Below are 25778 nucleotides of genomic sequence, written 5' to 3'. Positions count from 1 at the left end.
ACAACCCAACCCTGTTATCAACATGTTAACTAAATAAATGTATTCTGTTTCTACTTCTTAGAAGACATCCATTGTTTTGTTTGAGCTAGGAGGTTTATCATCACCAACCCTGCAGCAGTCGTTATGGCTGATATTACTTCCTATATACACCTAGCACACTCGTGCTCTAGATCAGTTGGTTTACTATAGATCAGCTCATCAATAGATTATCTACTGATCAACAATTATTGACAGCTGCAAGTTGGTGCTGATTAATCTGATCTATCTAAGACTACGCCGTAGCTTAGCTTATCGCACCTGTACTTGTTCGGGAGGCTCTGTGGCATCAGATTATTCTCGGACTCGCATGCAGCCCAACTCTTCTTTCACCATATTGTATTGATTCCTGTTGATTAGTTTATGTGCCTCTAGGTTTGTGTGGCTGACTGCTAGCTCAGCAACGTGTTGTGTCATTATTCTTTCACCTCTGTAATTAGCTCACCCCAACAGTAGAAAGCCCGTGCACAAGAGGAAGTCCAAAACTTTGTCTGCCAATAAGGAGAGTTGTGAAACAGCGGAACGTATTGAGGGTATGACCATTCTTTACATTCTAGTTAGCGTGGCTCATGTTCTGTTTGCCCCCTATTTTTGGACTCACAGCTGTCTAGGGTCTACACGTAGATATGTTACTCAAATCTGTAATCTCCTAGTGATTAAATGAGGTGATGGGGCGCGGCATATTGGGAATGAGAATATATAAAACTTCAAGGAAACCTTTTAAATTTAGTTAGTAGGTACACTCGTCTTGTAACTCTTTTATCTTTTTCATTACTGGTATTGCTGCCAGCCACCTATCCACAATCATTATCATAATTGATTTTCTTGAAACATACAAGAGGCCTTGAAGGTTAGGCAGCGGTAGGACTTGTGTTTATTATACATTGCTGCGCTGTCCTGCCGCCAGTCTCTTATAGTCTCTATAGGAGCTCAGCTAAATCTATAACTATCAGAGATACACGCTTGTGCAGCATGCTGTTCAGAGAAACTAGTATGTACAATGATACAGTGCCAATTCATCTCAATTAATTAGCTCTCTTGTTCGATAGCATTCAAAGCCCGTTTTATTACGGCTGAGCCGATTACGAGTAAATGTTAGTCGCAGTTTCTGGGTTAGTTTCCGTGTACTACTGAAAATCATAAAATATTGCTCACTTCTGCTGCAGATGTGGTAATAACCCAACTTCCTGTGTTTTCCTTCTCCAAACTCCATTGTTACACGCATGATTTTATGATATTCCTTGTGTCTTATACCTGGTAGCTCTACATCATTTTCCTTCAACTTATACAGACTCTTTTTGAATTAGAATTTTGTTTTCAGTTTTAGCCTGAGATTAAGGAGTCTATAGTTTCACATAGAAGAAACTCTTTAGTCGGGAAACAGTGCATTTTATTTAATTAGCCAATGCAGCAGTGTTTGAATATGGTTTGAGTGCATGAGGATACATTTTTAAATTGCATTAAACTATATTAATGTTAGGTGACTGCTGGTGTTTTTAACTATTATTACATTCCTTAGTCTGTGTATGTTTTCAGCTAGCGACACCTAGACAAGTCTCTCAGCTAGTTCCCCTCTACATTCTACAAGCTTATCGATTGTCATCCGTTATTTTTTTCTGTGCTACTGTCCACTCCTACTGTATTACAAAGATTAACAATTTTGTTTGTTATTAATACATATATTTTTGACATCGGTTTTATGTTATTCACAAGTACAATACTCAGGATGTAGATTAATAAAAATGAGTTGTATATTAGTTCAAAATAGCTAAGAAAGGATTTGTCAAATTATCAGGAGAATCTCAGCTGCACAATGCCGATATTTTATTACCTGTGCTTTGTCGTTCATATCTCAAAGCTGTGAAAGGTTTTAGCTGTACAGGCACAAGAAAAGGTCATTGCCCAATCATAACGCGCAATTGAATGTTAAGGAATTTGAACTAAGCAGTTAGATTTAGCAAATATCTATGATTTGGTCTTTGTGTATATTGATTGGCTGAATATCCAAGTAACTACGAGTTGAAATTTTAGAATCAATTTAATTTTCTCAAAGATCGTTGTCATGTGGAAAGACAAGTGATGCATTTTTCAAGTTTTGGTGTGTGAAGTAAATGTTATCTCTGTACGCAGTGACGATGCATGCAAGAAAATTTGTAGACCCTTTGGCTGACATCAAGGAAAAGAATGAAATGCCTGACTGGTCCACAAATGCACTTTTCACTGATGGTCGCAGCTCCACTGTTGTGAATGGAACGACTGACCTCAACGTTCCTAATGTGCGTTTTGATAACGGAAAACGCGGGTAAGTTGCTTTAAATGTACCCATTATACTTTTGGGTTTCTTACAGTAATAAATATTAATAATGCATACTTAACCATTGAAATGAATTTTTAAAAAAATCATTTTTATTTGTTGCAATTCTTTTCGCAATTTGTTTTTTTCAAAAGTTCTTTTCTTACAGTAATAATGCATTCTTAACCATCGAAATGACGGAAAAAATTTCACTTTTGTCTTTTGCAACTGTCTTTTGGCAATTTGGTTTGTTGCAACTTTTTCAAAAGCTTTCCTCATGTATTTATTCAAGTATAAGACGTATGCATGTGATGCATGCACCCTTATATTTGATGCGAAAAACAGCACAACTTTTTTTAACATTGTTTATTCATTTTAATCATGTAATGAGGGATCATAGTCATATGCGACGTCAGAGTTTAATTAGATGCGATGCGATGATAGCTGGTAGGAAATACCTCAGAAAGATTTATTTGTGTGTAAGTCACACCTGAACTTTTGGGTGATTTTTTAGTACAAAAACTGTGACTTATACATGAATAAATATGGTACTTACACATATCAGCATGCTTTAAGCTATTTATTATAACTCTAGTTTCTTCTTATAGAACTCTTGAAGTATATTGCATTATGGGTTATCGTGCTAAGCTGCCTATTTCATGCTCGCTGTGCGAGGGCTTTTATTTATCTTTACTATATCTGTATCTCACTCCAGCCTGCTGCCTAGATGATGCGCTAATAGGCACTAATATTGTAAGGAACACTTTGTTTACAGTGATTGCCTTCTGTATACCTCGCTCTCAAGGGAGATCATAATAGCTCCGTTACACAATTTATATCATTAATTTGAAAGGCCACAAGGCTGTAAATTGACTTTTGAGTTAGTGTTAAGTGGATGTGAACAGTCTAAAACTGGTTTGATGATCAGCTCTAAAACGGACGATGAAGTCGCGTTTACTCCGCGTAGCATAGGTTTATTGCTCTTAATCAATGGTGATCCACATGTTAGAAACAGGAGTTGAAGTCTCTTCTTTCGATCAACCGATCCCGAATATGCAGTTTTCAAAATGCTTTTAGCAAGGCTTGGTTTTCACGCATCTCGCCAACCTTATAACTGCTAATACTGTGCGACACTAAACATTCTCATTGATAGCGCTTATAAGCTCTTTGTCTCAAGTGCTCATTTACTATTCAGCGCCTTAGAATATTGCTAGTGCTGCTTATTCGTGTTACCAAAAAAATCTTGCATCAAAAGATGTAACTGTAACTTTACATGGGAAGAAAGGAAACTGATATTAACAGCCCGTTATGTTTATGAAAGACCTGACAGTCAGCGTTACAGAGAGGTTGTTGAATAAGCTGCCGATTGTGCTCATTTTCATCATCTTTGAATTTAATAGAAAAAATTTACAGTTCATAATTGGGGAACATCGAATGAGAACCATAAGAATGAATAAATGTAACATTTCAGCAGACGAATATATTAAGAAAACCTTTTTAAAATTTCGTCTGAGGAATCACATAACAATGGGATGCAATAAGTAATATAATCTTCTCTTATCGCATGTGCCATAGGGTCTTCTAGTTGAAATTATTATTTAACCCTTGCCACAATATAGAGATAAACAAAATTTTCTGCTGCTCAGTTGTAAGTTTGGAACACTGCTAACACGCTAACGCTGTAATAAGTTGGCAACATTAGCGTAGGCCTGTAGACAGCCCTTGCATGTATTCTACGCATGACAGTGATATTGATTGGCTGTGTCTGACCATAGCCTAGACTTGTATGAAGTCGTATGCTATGATTATGTAAATGACAATCATTAGACTCCACTGATTGCTACTCCACTATTCTAGCCTACACTGACACCAGTGCTTTATTGCATTGATATTTCGCTGTCTGCTAATGTAGTTCACTGCCGCTTTACTATCTGGCTTCAAAGATTATTCGACCGTTTGTTTTCAAGAAGCTATCATCTCTATGTTGTCACACGACATTCTAACCAGATTTATAGGCTCAGTAGAGTGTAGACATTTGTGGAGTTGGGGGATGTTGGTTGTTCATGATGTTTTGTCACATGTTTATCATCATTGGGTATTGACTATTCTTCAAGATATAAACAAAAGTTAAAAATAATTTTTTCATCGGTTGTCAACATTTCAGTATCTTTGTCCGCGATTCATGCTTTTTAAAGATGAACTTACACAAAATTTTAGTAGATTTTATCAGAAAGTATCGGTATTTTTCTATCATTTGCGATCGTTTTGTATGTTTGAGGTGATCTGACTGTCAGGATGTTTCAAGATTTAAGTCGACAAAACCTGATCACGGTTAAATCGCTCAGAAGAGAAATGCGTGCGTAATGATGTCACTAGTTGTTTTCCTTGCTATATGTGATATGAGCTATTGTGTTTCAAGTTGCATGATTTTGCATCTTGAACTAGTTCTTTGTAACTAGTTACAAAGAAGCTGACAGAATAGAGATGTGCAATGCTGTAACTTGAATGCAATAGCTGATATCAACTATAGTAACGATAGCAACTAGTGATGTCATTGTGCACGTATTTTTTTTCTGAGCTCTTTAACCGAGATCAAGTTTTGCCAATTTTAATCTTGAAGCATCCTGGCAGTCAGGTCACTTTAAACATCAAAAACAATCACAAATGATAGAAAAATATCGATACTTTTTGATAAAATTTACTAAAATTTAAGGTCATTTAAGGTTCATTTTAAGGTCTATTTAAAAGCTATGTAATGGCTACATATGGCAGTAATAAGCAAACCCCATCCTGTCACCTGCTTTACGCCTTGACCTATATACCCAAAGGTTAGATTTTCCGTGACCTTTTGATGAAGTTGGCCTTTTAATGTGTCATACCATATTCCAATACAATTCCTAATGTGTGCTAATCTAAATTTCTGCTGGGTCTGTATGGCTTGCAGTGAGTTTGGTGCTCTTTATTCCAATGTTGCAGGAAGCCTTACAACTGTTCGTGGCTTTCGATGTGGGTTAGATTTTGTGTTATGAGGATGACCAGAATTCGGAACCTCCCGATTAAATTTGACTGAAAATATACTTTAACATGTAATTTTACAAAAAAGTTATTGATTTTTACATTCACATTTTATTCTATCATTAACTGTACAATATGATAATTATAGTGAAATTGAAATAAACGTTTTATTGGTCATTGAGGTACCAATATTAATGCGTCTGGAATTATCATTCAGTTTTTACCATTGCTCTCTGAATAAAAATAAAATATGAATTCCAAAATGTTATCAAGGTAAAGTGAAACGACTTTTGTTACAGTTTAAATATAATTCACAAGCCATTTAATCTTTAAGCACCAGTCCAGTTATACAGTTATTCACACCTGCAAAACAGCGTCACACACACCATTGAAAGTTGCCATGGTAGCAATAGGCTCACTGAGCCTTGAAACACCAGCGTTGCAAAAATGTATCCATAGTGAACATGACACACTTATTCTACTATGATTATCACGCCAGCAGCGCTTATTTAAAATTATCCAGGTCTCTATCTTCAACAATGAAAAAACAGTTACGATATACACTTCATTGGCAAAATAGAATATACATAAACTTGCAGAAGAGGTCATTGCGAATTGATCTTTATTAATTTCAATAATATAGACTGGCTATAGCCCTTTCAAAATATAGTAATTCTGATGATGGTGTGTATGAAATAGTGTGTATAAACATGATGATTGTCACAGTGTCCACTTTTCAGTACATAACTACATTTCTGTGAGTGATTTACGATGTGAACAAATAACAAGACTGGGAGTAAATTTTCATTTAAAATAAAGTTTTTACATAATATAATACGTAAGTTTACTAATAAGTAAATTTAATGTGCTTTTGAGCTATTCTTGTGACTTGTCGATTTTTTAGTAAATAACGATATAGCAAAACAAACGTTAAAAAAACTAATTAATTTCGTTTGTAACAATATATTATGTATGTAGTACTTTATTGGCAATAATTTCATTTCACAAATAGAAATGTTTTTCAAATTAGGCCATACAACAATAGTAAACAATATGAATATTATCTTTTTCTCAATTATAATTTTTTTCATTTTTACATCAAATTGAATAGTGTTTTAAATATAATATCTAACAAGTATGTTTTATTTATTTTTAATATATGTACGTTCATCGCGTTATATTCATCGTTTATTCGATTGTGATTTACCATTTACGTTTGTTATCTAAATAATGATTATTGTATTATTTCTAAATATGATATAGTAATATTAGAAATTATTATTAATGTAAAAGGTACATTAAAATATCACCTGCTAATCTCAGACTACAACTGCTACTAGTAAATATTTATTGTTCATATTCTATAAAATCTTTATTATTAGTGTTTCAAATGTTTGTTATCAAGAATTTAACAAGTCACAAAAAGAGTTACGAGTTTTTATTTAGAGGAATTGATAAGAAAATAAATTTTAAATATTGTTCAACAAATATAGATAAATTTATTGACTGCCGCATTTGTTTATTGATGCAATTTTATTTGAAATAGATCTCTTTTTAATTTAATGAAATATATGTTGTTATTTTCCATACATCAATTAAACAATAATTTGTTTACTTAAATTGGTTTAGGAATTAAGGACTATAATAGCTATGTAGACTACCTGGTATAATGCGCTGCTGGTGCAACTAACATATGCCATTTCAAATAGACCTTTAGGAAACATGCCACCTAAAGTGAAAGAAAGTAAAAGTCAACGAACGCTACGCAAAGCGCAGGAAGAAAAGGCCAAAAAAAATAAGCAGTGGTGTGGCAATTATTATTATAATATGACTGAGGAGAAGAGACATGCTAAGAGAGAGATGAAGTATTCTAAACACTAACAGTGTACTATATTCTTGGAAGTCAGTAAACATAGGGTGTCATGTCACGCTGTGTTACCAAGTTCATTAGTGTCTTATGACTATCATGTTGTCGTTTTGTCACATGCAATTGCATCTCCACGAGATGTTAAAAAGTCGTTAATATATCATGTACTAATAAGCGAATTTTAAAAATGTTTACAGTTTTAGATAGCTATGGTGCTATATTATGACATGCTAAAATTTGAGAAAGTTTGAAAAACTGAAAACTCACTAAATTTTACACAAAATTCTCATAAAAAATCTTACCCATATACTTCTCTCTCTTTTAGCATCTTTTTGTTATTTTAGCAGTTTGTTAAAAAAAGCCAGCACGACAACTCCCGCTCTAAAAGTCACACCACCAAATGCTCTCAATTTAGAGTCATCTTCACTCGACAATCTTCCTAGGAGCAAGTCGGAGCCAGCAACAATTAATGCATCCTCTGGTATGTGGTAGTACTGTAAACTCTAGTTCCTAATTAACCTTGTTAGACTAATTCCTAAGGGACAGGTTCGAGTTTTTTGTTTTAGGAGGTTGAAGTGTTTCAGTTGAAAAAGTTTCTTTTAGCAGAAAGATTTTGTATTAAATTTTATCGCTGTTTTTGAATTTCCATTATTCACATTGTTAGTAATCTCTGTCAGCATAAAGGAGCTATTTAGTGATCAACAAAACAGCTGTTTCTTCTGGTCAGTGGCTCGTCTCAGTTCAGCTACCGCAGTTTATCCATTTTTGATGTTACCTTTTGGCAGTTCCAGTTTCAGTAATGATTGAATTGAATAAAGTAATACATATACTGTATTTTGCAGGAAGGAGTCTTTGAATTCCAGCTCTGAGTAAATAGTTCGCTCACTCGCTCATTTTTAAATCGCTGTTCCACAACATTTTTATTTGCATTTGCTCCAAGCTTGTATTTAGAAAAAAACATGCTCGTCAGCATCCGCTCCTTCATTATGAATATATAATTTCTACTCGGTTAATTAGTGTTGTTCTCATGCTCACCAACTACCATATTTTTGCCATCCATCCAATTGTCATTCAACATTCATTTCCTAGCAGGATAAACTAGCAGTTGAATCAGACTAGAGAGCAAGATACAGCCTAGAAAAAGATATCGCTGATAATGCTCTGAAAATGAACTGTTTTTTTTTGTACACCCTCTTATTAATTAAGTAGTCAATTAAACACTATGCATAATTATGGAAGAGATTTGATTGTATATTTAGTTAGTCATATGGACTAGTAGGTATTTTATTTGAAGGCGTAGACTGACAGACCTACTGGTTTTGTGTCTGTTGGTGAGATGGTAATAAGTAGCCATGATTAGTCTACCCGCGGTTTGATACATCGACATAAGGATTATCATGTAAACATCTTTAAAGTATGTCTATATTGATTACTAGCATTAAGTCTGGTGATGCCCGGGATTTCTGTCATATTTGATCAGATATCCTGTAGGTTTACGGAGCTGGTTTTTAAAAACCTGATGGAGTTTTTTAATATTTTTCCCCAATATTTTTAGTGACCTAGTATAATGCGTGGAACACATACCATGCGTGTGAAGCTCAGATGAACTCAACCAAAAAAATGTGGAAACGCTAGTGTTTATGCAGACTAACAGACAGACAATGAAAAATTGGGACTTAATTAATATAGATTTCTAACATATTGTAGATGTTTCTGTTTTCTTTTGGTCTTTATGTTGAGCTTGAATGTTTTTTTTGGCTTGCTCTAGTAAACAGCCACTGTGTTGCAGAGTTCATGGAAGAAGTGGCTGGCTCCGTCCATTACATAACTTCAGATGGCAGTATCAACCATTTTGTTATACTGCAAGCCGTCTCACAGATTATGCTGAACAACAAAGAACAAGACATCGCGAACGAGGTTTGTATTGTAAGGAAGTCAGTACTTTACTCTGACCTCTGACCTTGTTTTATTAGCCATCCTTAAATTTCTTGTTACAGAAATTACAATGTTGCTAAGCTGAGGCCTATCAGTGTCATTATTCTACTTACACGGTTGAAATGATCTAGCTTGTTTAAAATCCTAATTTTAGCTTAACAGTATAAAAAACTCATTGTTCTTACATCATATATCAGCTAGTCTATCTTGCGCAAAAGTGTTTGATCATTGCTAATCCTTGAAGAGCTAAGTTAGTATTATTGATGTTTGACAGTGAGTTGTACCCTAAAAAACTGAAAAATTCTAGACCTAACAACATTTTAAAAATTTGTTATTAAATTTGAACATCCATTATAGCAATCTTAATGCTATTGTCAAGAGTTTTTGCTAAATGGCTTTCAATGGATTTTTATTTTGCAATATGACCAGTGCCTATGCACTTTCTTGGTTGGGTTCAAGTTTAGCTGAAGAATGTGAAATTTTAAATTTTGTTTCTTAGCAGCCGTTTTGATCACCTTCTATCTAAGACGTCACCTAAACTGCTGCCTCGTTGTTGTAGGTCTTACAAGTAGTCGACAAGCTGCTGCAGTTATATGCCGCTCTTGAGCAAGGTAAATCACCTCTCAAGAGCCCTCCCAAGTGTTCGCTAAATGATGAGCAATTCCTCTTGACTGTGGAGACAATTATCAGGTAGTTAGAATATGCCACTATATGAGCTCGTTTTTCACTGGCTGAGCTACAAGTGTCCATGTTGTCTATGGTGCTACGCTGACTTGGATACCTGTGCATCTGATAATGTGTCATCGTTAGTAATCTGCAACTTGAAATGATTTTAAAACTAAACATTCCTACATGTATCTCTTCTAGTATAAGCAAGCTGGCTTCACTTATTAGATTCATGTTCATGTTGACTTCATATATTTGATGTAAATAAAGTCTGCTTCATGTAAATAAAGTCTGAGCACACAGACTGAGAACTTCAAGCTTGTGTCTTGTTGATCCTCTATGCAAGTTTTATGCAGACTATTAATTAATATACAAAATATATAGAAAATTGATTGTAAAATTATATTTATTAATTATATGCATCTATATATTTATCTATATGATTAATATTATTTATGTACAATTTGTATATGTATTAGTTATATAAAAGATATTTATATTTTTGTTTTATATACATACATCGTATATATTATATATTTATTATATAAATATTAACTACCAAAATAAATAAAAAAATTACGTGTTTAATTTGTTATCATGGCCTTTTTGTCATGATAATAGAACTGGTAGCAGCTCAGCTGTGATTGGCACATAGTTCTTCTCAAAGCAAGTACAACCAATGGATAGATTGCAAAATCTATCCATTGGCCTTATGAAAAATCATCTCCCCTTGAGTAGAAGATTATCACATGGGTCTAAGAGGGTGCAACTTTTAACTTTTCAAGCAAGTGTTTGGTACGGTACAATTTCTTAATACAGACATCAGTGATAGCCAATACTCAATGCATTTTGTTGTCATGTGTTGTATATTACAGGTCTCTCGTCGCTTTAGGGTGCTCTACCTGTTCACCCCAAAGTGCAACTGCCTCTAACGCTAGTAGAACTCAGGCAAATGCAATGCTACAGAGCCTTCAGCGGATGTGTAATGAACGTTTCTGTAAATTCTTTAAAGAGTTTGCCGAGCGCAAAGCTCTTGAAGACATCATCGATTTTTTTCATGCATCCATGAACTACTGCACGAGGGAGAATGTGAGAAGTAGGTATAATATCACTTTTCTTGGTGCCCAGGCTTATCGACGGTTGAGACATCTATACGTACTAGTTCAGTTTTTCATTACAATGTGAATATATGAAATATGGTTGTTAATAAATTTGCATTATTATGAGTAGTGAAGAGGACTAAAAGTCCTTTAGTATGTGTGTCTTTTCAAAGAAACCTGTGTACAATGACAGTCGACAATTTTTGAATGAGATGTCAGTAATGAACATGGATGGGTGTGCTTCATTTCCAAGCTTTTTAGCTAACAAGAACCACTGAACACACCAGACATAATCATCTTGCCCATCCTATATTTAGAAGATCTTTATATAACACAATTTCCTTTAAACGCTATTGATTTTTTATGTCATTTTGGTTCTACATGGTCTGATTAGCTTTTATTGGCCGGTGAAATAAGTTAAGATAAAATCAGTTACCATCTTATAAATTTGTGCCACTCTTTAATGTATAAGTAGGGTTACGTTAGCAGAAGTTTGTATAATTCTTTATTGCTATAAGTAATTGTCTTGTGTCTTCAATCTCTAATTGTAACAACTTCTCAAGTATCATGCATTCAAACAAACATATTTCAATTATAATAATACTTTTTCAGCTGACTAACCTTCAACTCATACTTTTATCAAGTGCTTCATCTCCATATCGTCTCATTTTATTTATTTTAAAGATTTCTGTTATTTACCTTAACCTTACCATTAACTTTTTGGCTGGCAGCTTACCAACAACAACACCCTTGTTCTGTGATGTTCTTTTTTAGAGCTGCTAAAGTGAAAAAAGCATTCATTGCGGATAAAATTTATAGCCGCTTCTGCTTGAATTCAGTTTAATAAATACTTTACGATATTATAATGTACTTTAAATGCAAAATTGGAAATAATTATTGAATAAAACTCAAATATCGAAATTTATTTAACCTTAAACACCTTATATACATGTATACATCGATAGGTATTTTAAAGACAAAAGTTTCAATATTGTAGGTATTACTCGTGTATAAGCCAACCCCGTTATTCCAAAATATCATGGAATCATTATATTGCCTTTAAATGGGTTTTTGCTATCCGAAATAAAAACATAACTTTCAAAATTTAATGTCGTTTTATTCGATATGATAAATAGAGTCGTGCGGCATTTTTTAAATTGAGGTTTGGAGTGTGCAATGACGGCGCGTTCAAACGCGAGTTAAGCATTGCCTGTTTTCAATCACCAGTTTGCTACTTTATAGTGACTAGTAAACAGTGAGTAGTAAACTGACCAGTAAACAGTGAGTAGTGAACAGTGATTAGTGAGCAGTGAGTAGTAAACAGTGACTAGTAAACAGTGAGTAGTAAACAGTGACCAGTAAACAAACAGCGAATATTTATCGAGCAATATTTATTTGGAATTTACAGTTGTAAAGTGTCGTTTGGCGTTTTTCTAAATATATCATTTATTAAATTTAAAACCAACCGTTGGCCGTACAGCACAACAATGGCAGCTGCCATGTTCTGATTGAAAGCACCGTTGTTAGCTTGTTTGCTAGTAATATATACCGTATTTTCACTGATATTTGATACCATTAATTCTGTGAAGTAACTTTAACATTTATATATAGCTAGTGGAATGCCGGTAATAGAATAATTGAATTTGAGTAGCTTACCTGGAAAGTTAGATCTTTACTAAAATCTTTACTAAAATCTTCACCACTTTTTGGGCCAGCTTAATAATTGTTACGCGTAACGATCAACAGTGCTAGTTATTAACCTTAAGCAAGCGCGTATCTTAACCAACTTAACTATTTGCCCAATGAATCTATTGTATACTGTGTAGCTTAATGGTCAAGTTTGCCGCCTCTAGATATGGAGGTCCCGAGATCAAATCTTGTTTCATGCAGTTTTTTCATTGCGAGATTTTAATTGCTGTAGCTGGTCACAGGGTTTAATGAAAGAACTAAAAGGCAAAAAGACAAACGTTGAGATCATATAAATATATATATATATATATCATATATATATATATATATATGATATATATAACATTACTCATGTATAATGCCAAAAATCTTTTACCTTGAAGTCGTCTCCCAGAAACTCGACTTATGCACGAGTATATATGGTAACTGCAATATATCCCTCTATGTATGGTACAAAACTGTAAATAATAACTTGTCTAAGCATATATTCTTTTAAATGTTGCTGTTTATGCGGCTCCATTTCATTCAGACTTCAGCAGCAAACACCCGTTCAGCAGCAGACAAAGTGGGTTCGCTACAAACTTTGGCCATAGTATCTCAGGTGAGGGTCACCTGGGTGTGGAGGGTATCATCGTGGTGCAGACTCTCAAAGTGTTTGTTAGCCGACTCACTACGACGCTCAGTGACCCGACCAAGTCGGATAACGTGGTAAGAGTTTATCAATTAGGTATCAGATTTGCATGAGGATGTTAAAGTCATGGTGGGAAAAACTTGAAAATAACTTAGTTTATTTTATGATCAATCGGTTTTGGTTACAATCAGTTAGTTTTTATTCCAAAATTCACCCAGTTTTAAATGTAAGTTATCAGTCACGTTCCAGAATGGTCAGCTAATCATTTTCCTTATTTAGTAATGAATACATATATATTACTAACACTTTATGGAGTTGGTTTTCTTTATACTTCACCATTCTCCACACTAGAGTAACTCTTAAAATGCCACTTTTGACTGTGTTCTAGGCAAGCCAAGCATAGCTTGGGTTCTCATACATTCCGAACCATTCTGGTTTGCATGCAATGCTATTGGGATGCATTTTCTCTTTCAGCCTCAGACAGAGACGGAGGTAGGCCCTAGCTTTAGGCCCTAGCCCTAGTAGAACCCAGCTTGTTCATGCTAGCATGTCTGGTTGAACGAATGTTTTGTCTCGCTCACCGTGTGTCTTTTGCTATTCGCTTAGCAATAAAATCCGGTGCTGCTTTAATTCTTGGGAAGTCACTTGTACATCTTGCTCGTGCTCTGTTTGCTTAGTTTAACCTTGCGTGGTAACAGCTTATGGTAAAATACTATCAACATTACTAAGCCTGTCTTACCTGCATCCATCACATCTTGTGTAAGCATCATATAAATGCAACTATGTATAGGATGCAAAGCTACAAACTAGTGCGCACAGTCTTTCATACGGTGTCTCTCTTTGTATGATAGTTTGTATTATGATATGGAGTGTATCATAGAGAGCTCTTTCTACTATCTTGTAACAAAAGCTTGCTTTGACCATGGCTCTGTTACTAATAGACTTAGTAATTGATGCCTTTGTGATATTTACACACATTCAACTCCCTTATTACCATGTCTATATATGCTCGGCCTGTAATACAGCACCTTATTGTCTCTGTTTATATTCACTTGCAATGACTACTATGTAGTGTCATATACCAACAACTATAACGGCAGCAAACTAGTGACAACAAGCAAAGGTGGTTTTGATTAAGTCACTATCTATTATTGATCAAAAACTGGAGACCATTCATATTGGTTTCTTCAAATCCTTTTGGCCCATGATTCTTGCTGAGCTATATAAAATGACCGCAGAACTCCTGGCGTTGCACGAGTAATAATAAAATGTTTTTGCATAGAAATTTTTGTTCAATTGGCTAAGTTTTTTTACATAATGAATTTGAGTTACTTAAGCTAGTCTAAATTTTTACTATAATAAGTGCCGTGTCCATCCTTTTTAAGCCAACTTTAGGAAAAAGATTGCGTCATGATCTCTCACGCAACCATGATCTTTAAGCGTGCTAGATGAAGTGTGAAATGTGCGATTTTAACCAATTGGCATTAAAGATTGGCCGGTGCTTAACTATGTGCACAATTATTCCATTGTATAGCAATGTGGCCGCTTGGTGTACCTGCTAGCTCGCAAAGCTGCAAAACTGGAGGTTCAGTGTTCAAATTCATTGTGAAGCGGAATTTTTGTTTATAAAACTTTATCGCTTTAATTGGACACACCAATCACAGACCAACAATCGACAAACATTGAAATTCATATATAAATAGATAGATAATATTCAGCGCTGACTCTGTAAAAGCTGTTTTTATTTTCAGAAGCTTAGTGCTACAAGTTTGTTAATTAATTTATTTGAATTTATTTGTTGAGTTGTGATCTGATCGATCTGCCGTTGTTAATTTTTTTTTATAAAATTTTTACTTTGTGTCCGGATATAACTTTTTAGCCTATGATTAACATGGACTTAGTGTAAACATTGACAATGGTGTCAGGGTTGTCATCTCGCTTTGGAATAATCGAGACAATGTTGGTGAATGTTTTTTGACATTTTTTAATACAATAGCAGACAGCAAACTGGCTAAAATAAAAAATTACTGTTACATTTAAAAAGATATTAAAATACACACTCGTATCTTTGTAAAGATTATTAGTTGATTTCAAGTGAGAAATCTATTTCTTTTAGGGTCACAGTGTGTATAATATTTTGGATGCATTCTCTCACATTATTTGCTATGTTTTGTTTTAACGTTCTTAGATGTGATAGCATAAATCAAATTTCCAAATGTCAATATTTCTTGTAGCGTTTGTCGTACAATGCACGAAAGTTTCTCAACTACGCGTTGGAAATTCATGGTGGAACATTTCGGCGAGTCGCTTTTAGCGGTCTGCTTGATCCTGCTCAGAAGCTACGAGAGGAAACGAAAGCTGCTGTCACTGCTGCCTCTACACCTGTTGGCGGCAGGTAAGCAGGTTTTTCTGGACTTTCTACATGATTCAAAACACAACCTGAAGTGGAGGATAGTGGGTAATAAATGCTGGACAATAAAGATTGGAAAATATAAACTGACAGATAGTGTATGATTAGGGTGGCACACAATAGGTAATCGATCGTCTTTCATTTTTATGGAAATAGAGATACTACAAAGAATCTAGTTATATATTAATATAGTACAGTTAAATAGCTTTGTAAAATAATAGATAACAACATATTATAATGATAGTCATAATGCTAAACTTGCCTACATTTGTGTATGTCATCACTCTATTATTGTTCATCACTCTATTATTTTATTTATTATGTTAGAGCCTAGGCATTTGACATTAGGAAAAATTGACTGCATTTACTGAGGTGCATTATGAGATATTAATGTAATAAAATTTAATTACATACATATATATATAATATTAAAAATATAATTACATACATATATATAGTCTTATGGGCCTTAATATTTAAAACCTTGGTCTAGTATGTTGATCTCTTCTTATAACCATGAGCTAAGTGACCTGTTACTAAAGCCTGAATGGATAAATGTGAGATACGTTGTTATACTTACTATGGCAGTTAGTAGGCGTCAGTTAGTATGAGTCGGTAGGGAAGTGTCGGTTGCTAGGCGTCAGTTGGTAGGCTTCAGTTAATAGACAAAAACTTGCTTGAATACTCATTTGTTACATGTCTACAGACCAGCATTCAGCGCATCAAGTGAACAGTCTAAATTATAACATTGATAAAATTATAATAGAACAATTGCATTGCCAACCCATTACCTACCTGATTTCAAGCTAGCTGTTTAAGCTAGAAATGTAGCAGTCGGCAGCCATTATGGAACTATGTTCTGATGACTTAGTTATGAAGCGATAAGAAAGCAATGATGTCTTTATATTATATAGTGTATTTATGTCTTGAAATTACATGTAAAATTATGTTTTGTCAAATTTTAGTCTGCTGACCAACTAGTTCTTCAACAAATGCCCTTGTTCTAAATATGATGTTAATTTTGTTTGTTTATATAGCTGCTTATGAGAACAGCAGTGTGATTTATTATAATACAAGTGCATTTTTTAAGAATAGGTTCTTGTTACCAATTGATTTGCATATTGTCTAATTTTCAGAGTTTTTTGCCTCTTTTTTCAAATTTGTACTCTCTCTGATCTTGCAGTTTGATATTATTAATCGCTTGTTATGATTGGTTTTGAATGACCAGACGATAAAAGTGAAACTCTTACTTTCGTAGATACCCAAAAATACAAGAGAGAAAACAGATGCGCAAAACGCGGAATCCTCTGCGAGACTCTATGACAAACAGGGTAGGTTATACATTAAAGTATAAGTGGTCACATTTATGATTTATAAGGCTGACCTTTTGTATTTACTCATGTAGTTGCATGTTGTTTACCTCTATTAAAAGTTGGAGGAAGCCAAAGGCTCAGAGGTTTGAGTGGCTTTTTACTGTAGAGAGCTCTTAGTGATACAGAAATAGGGGATGAATCTGAAGCAGAAGTGAAGGGTCGGCTGATACCAGGTAAGAATCGTCTTATCATGGTCACTTGTGGCTAAAGATTTTTTAAACACTCATTTGTGCATGCATTGATTATCATTTGCTGGTTTTCTGTGAAAGTGAAACAAGTCTGCACAAGCTTTGATCTATGCATATGAGCTCAGATTTAGTATTAGAGAAAGTCTATTTTTATTATATAATGATAGAAGTGAGGAATAAAAACAAAGGCGAGGCATGAGTATTGAGTATTATTTACAACAAATACACGACGCTTCTCTCGCGTAAACCTCCTATTACATAAATTCCAATTAACATAAATAATCTATGTAAAGTTTTTGCTTTGTATTATGTTAGAAATTCCATATATAACATAAAGCGTCAAATCTCTGCAAGTTCTCAAATACAACTTGAATAACAAGAGTTCAATAGTTAGCCTAAAAATATCGGTTTCTCACTTGCCGCATTTTGGTGAGAACAGACAGACACCGTTTTTGTTAGAGTAAAGATAAGGGGTTAGTTTGAGAAGATCATAGAATGAGTTAGGCAATTTATTTGTATTTTATGGTTCATATGATGGAAATCCCTATAACATAAACGTTCTTGGGACGGATCATCGCCCAATATTCGGAATGCTCAACAGATTGTCTACGTGGTAGGAGTGTCTAGTGTATTTTTATGACCTGATGAAGGTGTCTCTGTTTCACTGCAGAACAGGCTGGTATGTAAGGGAAGGAACGACAATGTGAGGGCTTGTAGTAATAGCTTGGAACATGTTATCCACCGTTTATCTCATCAGCGTTTTTTCTTAGCAGTCGATTGATTCGTTAAACTTCATCAACATTCAACATGAGAAATAACTTAACTTGATTTACATTCAAGACACGTTTATTCATATCTTCGCACCCTGTCCAAATATTGACAGGCTTGCACGATCGCGTGTAGTCACCTTATTACTACCCCATTACTGTTCAGCCACCACACCTTGTAGTCTGGTCAGTTGTAACATCATGTGAACTTTATTATTTTATAAGTGTGAATAGTCGCTAGAAAGGACAGATATTTGTATACGCGTTGATTATGTTTGATTTAGGATTATAATCACCAGCCGAATGTTTCCTAAGCAGCCTGTTCAAAAAAATTTTTTCGTGTAATACTGCTTGGCAGGCATGTTATTAGGATGGTATGTGGCTGCGCTACTAGTTGATGCTCAATTAATGCTGACTGCGGTGTTAGCTTTAGCATTGAAAGATGACTACTAACCAGTTTCACTTTTTCTTCCTCACACGACTGCCAAGAACCTGATAGCACTAGACGACATGTGTCACTCCAGCTAGCATGTGCCCACTGTTGTATGGAATGCCTTGTTGGCTTTGTTGTTGTAAGGTGCTAGTGCAAGGGCATCCAAATCAGATGTGGAGGACTCGTATACTGATGAAGAGGATGTCAAACCTAAACTTTCATTCCAAGCTGTGAGTCAGGCAACTTTGGCAATAGTCAAAGCCAGACGAAAGGTTAAAGGGCATATTAGAATGATTACCGCTAAGCAATCTGCAAAAGATGCATCAACTGGTGGGTTTAGTAACAAGCATCTTACTCTCTGCCTGGCTCACGTGTGGTTAGTGTGCGCACAGCAGTAGATATAACAGTAGTGCTCAGCTCGGGCACCATGCCAGATGAGCTTGTCTTTCTCCGTTCACTTATCAAATAGAACTATGCTAAACTTGTTGCTATCTGTTATCGTTTTTTATAGTTAAAAATCCTAAGCAGGAGAACACAACTTTGTCAATATAGCACATGAATTTAAACTCAATCTCAGTGTTTATCTATCTTGTAAAATTTAGGAAAGTGTGAATAAGAAAAACCTATTTTATGCTTCAGGATTCTAAATAATAAAGATTTGCGTATTGCTTTATTCCAGCAGCTTGCTTTGAGAAAAGTATCTACCGTATTTCATGTTTTACACTCAACTGAAAAGGTTTTATCTAGTGCTTGAGCTGCTCTTTGTCATACTAATCAAGCTGTCTTCAGAGTTCCTCAGTCAGACCCTCACATACCATCTATTGTACTCATTGTGTATTATGTTTTAGTCGTAGCAATTCCGTTATCTCTGTAGCCAACAATTCATATCTTTCTTTTTTCTTTTAATTATCACTGTCGTTTATAGGCCTTTCACGAAGAGCTAGCGACCTCCTCGCAAATAGGTCTTTTCAGAATGAGACGAAAGAGAAAAGAATGGTTGATATGTATCTCATCAGATCTGGTATGCTGAGATTTAGTTTTCTCACCTCTGTCTGTCATCCAGGCTCGATACCTGATCCGGAATTCCTTGCCGCACTTCTACAGCTGGTAAACATCACTCCTCTTTACTACAAAATATCGTTTAGAAACATTCTGACTAGCAACACTTAGACTAGGAATCATCTGTTGGTCTGCGAAGTTTTTCTCTTTCGATTTCCTCGCTAATTTATTTATGTTCGGCATTTAATAGAAACTTTGCCAATTGCAGTTCACCTTTATTATTGTTTTATAAAAAAATTTGAATTTGCTTAAACCTTTAATCTTTGGTTGAAAATGCAAAGTGTCACATCTGTTGTGCCAGCATTTTATTTTTGTGCGGTTTTAGGATGCCCCTGTAGCGGCCCGAGCTAGCATGTATCTCGAATGTGCCTACTTTGTGAACCAATGCACTCAAGGAAACTGGCCATCATGGATGCAGACGAACCTCTCAACTCCAGGAGCTTACAAAAGAACTATTACTCTGCAGAGGACGGCTGCAGCTCTCTTTTACAGATGGGCAGAGGTGGGTGAGCATCTGAATGAACATATATGGTTCAGTATGGCTTTGAGTGTTTCAGCATGATAATATAACAATGTATGCTGTGGTGCCCATATGATGCAACATGATATCATAACAGTATATGCTGTGGTGCCATATAGTGCAACATATCATAACAGTGTATGCTGTGGTGCCCATATAGTGCAACATATCATAACAGTGTATGCTGTGGTGCCCATATGATGCAGCATTATATCACAACAGTGTATGCTGTGGTGCCCATATGATGCAACATGATATCATAACAGTATATGTTGCGGTTCTATGTGATGTAACATGATATCGTAACAATGTATGCTGTAGTGCCATAAGATGCAACGTGGTATAATAACAGTATTATTGTATGCTGTAAATTTATTTAATGTGTTATGCTAAAGTACTTAGCCTAACCGATAATGTTGTCCGTTATAATGGTTTGTGATTATGATCCCTAAAGCTGCATTCAACCATGATAAGCAGCATGTACTCTATATATACATACTGTTATATATATATACTGTAAATATGTACTGTTATATATATATATACTGTATATATATATGTACTGTTATATATATATACTGTATATATGTACTGTTATATATATATATATATATATATATATATATATGTACTGTTATATATATACGGTACATACTAGTATATACATATACATGTATATACTAGCTAGTTTATATATACTAACCGAATGTCCGTCATTGCAAGAGTAATAGAATAGTTACCTAACAAATTTGAGTAGCTTACATTTACCTGGAAAGATAGATCTTTACTAAAACAATACCTGCGTTTTTGGCCAGCTTAACAGTTGTTACGCGTAACAGTCAACATTGCTAGTTATTTACCCCAAGCAAGCACTTCAAGTGTGAGTATCTTAACCAATGTAATTTGCCCAATGAATCTATTGTATTCCGTGTAGCTTAATGGTCAAATTCGCCGCCTTTGGATCTATATATATATATATAGATTATCTATATATATATAGATCCAGTGGTGCAATCACCAGACTGCAGATCTCATTAGGCGTTGAGATCTACAGCCTGATGATTGCGTAAGCGAAAACTGACAGTTGCTGACAAAAGGTAAGTACACTATCTAATTCCCTACTAATTTATATGTATAATACTAGAAATTCCACTGTCATACAGCCCACGACCAAAGTGATAATGGAAAAAAGAAAGGGTACTGTTGGTTGTTGAAAAAGTAGTTCCCAGCAGGAATTGACAGAGTATAGTGTAAATGAGACTTATTTGAAATAGAAATGTTCTAGAAATAGCTTGAAAAGCTTGGTTTAATACAATAATAAATCACACCTAATCACACAAAAAATCACACCTAATCTACTACTATCTCAAACCTGTTTTACAAAGATAAAAAAATATTAATTTAAGCTGTAGGCCTAACCTACTGTAATGTATGTATTTTACCAACAACGATAAGGAAATATGTTTATTAAAATATTAATATATTAAACTAAAATAAAAAATGTTCTCGTCATAAAGGGGTGTTGTAGTTTGGCCCTAGCTTGTACATAAGTTGTAAATATTTTCGGCTAACGTTTTAAATAATGAAACCTTCGGTGATTGGACAAAAAACATAGGCTGATAAACTGTTTACCACAATTTCGTACCTGTAATTCGGTCTATGCCTCAAACAGTCTACGTTCATTACAGAAACCTTCGAATAAATTCGATTACATGTAAACAATGCCATAGGCTGGTGAAATGAGCACGGGTTTCTCGTGAAATGCGCACTGCTAAATAGTTCTACTATCTGTTGCACGGCTTTATTGGCGTATCGTAGGCCGGTCTTAACTTTTATTAAACCGAGCTTTTCAAGCGTTTTGTGGCAATTTTCGTCCTAATTAATCTGTCTATTTGTGTATAATCCGATCAGATGGGTAAGTTTTAAGATAATGCCGATGGTTTACAAAGACTTGGTAACATATTTAAGTAGGTTTAGATGTGTTTTGTATCGTTATTATACTTTAACGACTCTACAAAACTATGGCTAAATTTGTTGATGAGATTTCAAAACAAGGGTTCGTCTCATTGTTGATGAATAATTTTCGTAAGTTGCGTGCACATGCATTTATCATAAAAACTCCCAAACTTCGCGTCCGCTCGTTTGGTCGTGGGAATATATATTATATATATAGTTTACATATTATATATATAATATATATATTTATATATATATTAAGTAGCAATAGGACACACTAAAAGTTTTTTATGGTTATGTCGAGCAGGCAGTTGGATTGAAGCTCAAATCAGTAATAGAGAGCCAAGGAAAGGATGCTTACTGTGTGCTAGATGACAGCAAGATCATCATGGATAGCCAAGAGGAAGATTTTCTAGATGAAGGTGATTTTATAGCATTTGTATTACTCATGTTTATTAATGTAATAGTAATTAATGTAATAATAATGCCTGCACATATCTTAATTTGTGAATTTCTGTAACTGTACAGAAGCGGCTGTCTGTTTATTACACATGTATATATGCACTAGTTGAATGCCTGGCGTTGCACTAGTAATAATATACTTTTTGCACCGAAAATTCAATTTTAAACAATATATACAACATTTATGATTCTACATGTAACTTTTACATGAAGGTGTTTGTTTATTTCTGTGTATGCTGTAAGTTTCATTAAGTTTATGTTATATATACATATATTTATAGCATTTTGGGAAGTCTGGGCACATATTTTTTTTACTAGTTCAAGCGTACTAGCTGAAGTGTGAGTATTTTAACCACTCGCCATTAAAGATAAGCAGGTGTAATAAGTATGTGCACAATTATTCCATAGTACGGGAAGGTGGTCGAGTGGCGTAATGGTTAGTGCACCTGTCTGCAAAATTGATGTTTTCGCTTTCAAGTTCAGTGCGAAGCAGCTTTTTGTGCGTATTTTACCGCTATACGACATACGACAGTCTTACAAACCAACAAACAAATACTTAGATTTATATACCGTAAAACCTTTATTTGAACACCATGGCACTCTATTTTTCAACCCTTCAATTTGATGCATTTGTAGATATGTAAATTTTTGTCCAATTGCATTGACGTGTGGTTTGATTTGTTCAGCTGTTTCTATCACAAAAAAGATTTTAGTTTTTTTCATTTTGAATTTATTTTTATTTATTAAATAATTCCAATTGTACAAGCATATAAGGAATGTTTTGGATATCAGACTTCTCTGGTGCGAAGGTACAGTACCTGTGCACTCCAGGCTAGTCAAAGTATAAGCTTTCAATGTCTAAAGTCAGTTGCAAACTAAAATCTAGCATTAGTAAATAATGATGTGATTTCCATGCTTCTGGTCAGTGCAATGTGTATGTGATTCAATCCACAAAAGGCTGAAATTGCATGTCGATGGACATTATTATGCGGCATACCTCAGCCAAAGAGTCTGATGTGTATCAGTAGGCCATTATTTGACTCTCTACCTTGAGGCAACATCAATGATGTGCTACATAGTCGAAGGATGGTGAATATCGCCATGTCAGTAACTTGCCACAACTGGACTAGCTGGCTGGCTGATTAATCTATACATTGATGATCTTAGGCTGAATTAATGCTATTTATACGTGACACAGCCCCTCAACCATAGTGTTTCATTATGTCTAGAGGTTACATGCAGATGACCCAACCAGAAGTACCGGAGGTCTGCAACAGACATGAAACAGATTTTCTCACAAACTATGGTTGTGTTTACAAGTCTGAAAAACTGGCGAGGAGTCTAGCTATTTCTGTCATTATATATACTATATTATATGATATATATTATATTTTCATGTTATAATACTCATTTTTCAGATTAGCATTCGTAATGCAACAATATTCACGACGTAGTTATTCACTTTACAAAATTAATGCAAGTTTTTTATAGATAGCTTCTCTCACAAGTAATTCAACCATGTTATCTGCTGATCTCTGGGAGATAGTAATATGAATCTTGATACGTGTAATGTACATGTACAGTGATACGTGTAATGTACATGTACAGTGATACGTGTAATGTACATGTACAGTGATACGTGCAATGTACATGTACAGTGATATGTGTAATGTACATGTACATCACATAGCAATGAAATATGCAATATGTCGTTGTATTCTATTATATGTGCTTGTAGCATCATTGAATCCAACTGGAGAGGCAAAGGTTTGCCCTCATGCGCTAAAGATTATTGCATCACTGCTAATTTATGAAGTGACTGTCTTTCTCAGAGAGGTTTACCAGAATGCACCAGTGGTTAGTACAGTTTACTAATAATAATCTCTGCACTTTTTGTGTTATTCACGATTGCTTGAACTACCCATTGCATCTTGTATTATATGTGTGGTTTATTATGCTTGACACGATATTGATGTTTTTATTCAAATAGTTTGACTTTAAAGTTATTCTCTTTCTCTGAATGTTTTTGCGATTCCGTATACTTGCATTTATTGTGATTTCAAAAAGAATTTTATTTCAAACAGCATAACATGCATAACTATATGATTTCATGCTAAAAGGCGATATCTCTGTAACTAGGTTGATCCTCAGTACCTCAAATCTTGGCATGGGAAAAGTCAGGGCAGGCGCACCAGTTCGGCGGCAGCTGCCCCTCAAAGACCAGCTTCCCCTTCACCTGATATTTCAGGTAAAAACCAGTCACTCAGTTGTGTTGATATCCCTTCAATAATTAGGTTGACCAAATCTATGCTAGGTTCATAGGCTTTATTGACCGCCCTGTTTAGGAGTCCCAGTGTTTAGGAGTCACCTCATTGGTCTATAGTTAGACACGTGGAGTCATCGGATTGGTTTGTTAAAGTACATGTATGGGCAAACACTAGATGACAAACAGGTTTACTAGTGGCATTCTGCGAATATAATATTCATGCCAGATAATTTAGCTTGTATTCTTGAGCTGTTGGAAATGAGCTTTCCATCCGCAGTAGCATAATGTTACTCCGTTGTTATGCGTAACAGGAAGCAAATAATTCCTACATGTTATAGAGCTATTAGCGAGTCTAAGGGACTAATTTGGTGTTGTGATGGAAAATAACTCCTGTTGTCCACTGGTTTTTTATTGACTTTGACGTCATTTATTGTCGTGAAATTAGGTGTTGAAAATCTAGTTTCGAATAATTTAGTTTTTGATGGTAGGCCTACCGTAGAGAAATAGATAAAAAATTTGCAGTCAAGAAGTTTATTTCCATGTAAATTTAATTATATTTAAATAGTTGTTTCATTTTTAAACCATTCTGTTCTCATTGGGCCTAGCTGAAGCTAGAGATAATACGCTGTCACACAGTACATATTTATTTCTTTAGTTTCCCACTGAGTTCTTGCCTTACCGTTTTTTGTTTTTATTACAGTCAAACGTATTCCTCTCCGTAACTTGACAATGGTATCTCTTTTTCAAACATTGATATTGTTTGTTAAAAGGTTTGAGCTTTATTATGTCTCACTATTCTTCCACCTTCCGTAATCCTACACAAAATTGCAATTGGTTTACAGGGTTTCGTCGATCAATTCTTCGAGGTAGGAACTTATGCACTGCTGTAGCGCAGCTCTTAGTCTCGGCTTTTTTAGCCTAAATTCTTGTTTAAGCATTATGCACCTCACTCCGCTGGCTCCGCTAGCATCATTGGCACCAAGCTCTCTTGCACATGAATATGCGTAATACACGCAAGCCATAGACATTCATCATCACTTTTTACTAAGTAGATGTGCGTTTGATGTTACTGGCATTGTCCTGACTGATTGACATCTGTTGACTCATGACCT

The 25778-nt window shown here is 34.8% G+C and overlaps 1 protein-coding gene across 1 annotated transcript in view; it reads left to right on the top strand.

The window, feature by feature from the left end:
• LOC137390786 (protein unc-80 homolog) overlaps positions 1–25778 on the top strand; it is a 49730-nt gene that overhangs the window by 6828 nt on the left and 17124 nt on the right. Inside the window, exons 6-23 of the mRNA XM_068077104.1 lie at positions 477–569; positions 2167–2338; positions 7211–7261; positions 7559–7692; positions 9001–9128; positions 9706–9836; positions 10688–10908; positions 13131–13328; positions 13621–13724; positions 15467–15616; positions 16920–16973; positions 17122–17188; positions 18548–18733; positions 19329–19510; positions 19788–19964; positions 22246–22360; positions 24139–24257; positions 24540–24658. Coding sequence (XP_067933205.1) covers positions 477–569; positions 2167–2338; positions 7211–7261; positions 7559–7692; positions 9001–9128; positions 9706–9836; positions 10688–10908; positions 13131–13328; positions 13621–13724; positions 15467–15616; positions 16920–16973; positions 17122–17188; positions 18548–18733; positions 19329–19510; positions 19788–19964; positions 22246–22360; positions 24139–24257; positions 24540–24658 — 2401 coding nt within the window. The remainder of the gene's footprint in view (positions 1–476; positions 570–2166; positions 2339–7210; positions 7262–7558; positions 7693–9000; positions 9129–9705; positions 9837–10687; positions 10909–13130; positions 13329–13620; positions 13725–15466; positions 15617–16919; positions 16974–17121; positions 17189–18547; positions 18734–19328; positions 19511–19787; positions 19965–22245; positions 22361–24138; positions 24258–24539; positions 24659–25778) is intronic.

The sequence above is a fragment of the Watersipora subatra genome, chromosome 3 (genome assembly GCF_963576615.1).
Source record: "Watersipora subatra chromosome 3, tzWatSuba1.1, whole genome shotgun sequence".
In the NCBI taxonomy this organism is placed as follows: domain Eukaryota; kingdom Metazoa; phylum Bryozoa; class Gymnolaemata; order Cheilostomatida; family Watersiporidae; genus Watersipora; species Watersipora subatra.
The sequence above is the reverse complement of the archived record's forward strand: the minus strand, read 5'-3'. Positions and strand labels throughout refer to the sequence as shown.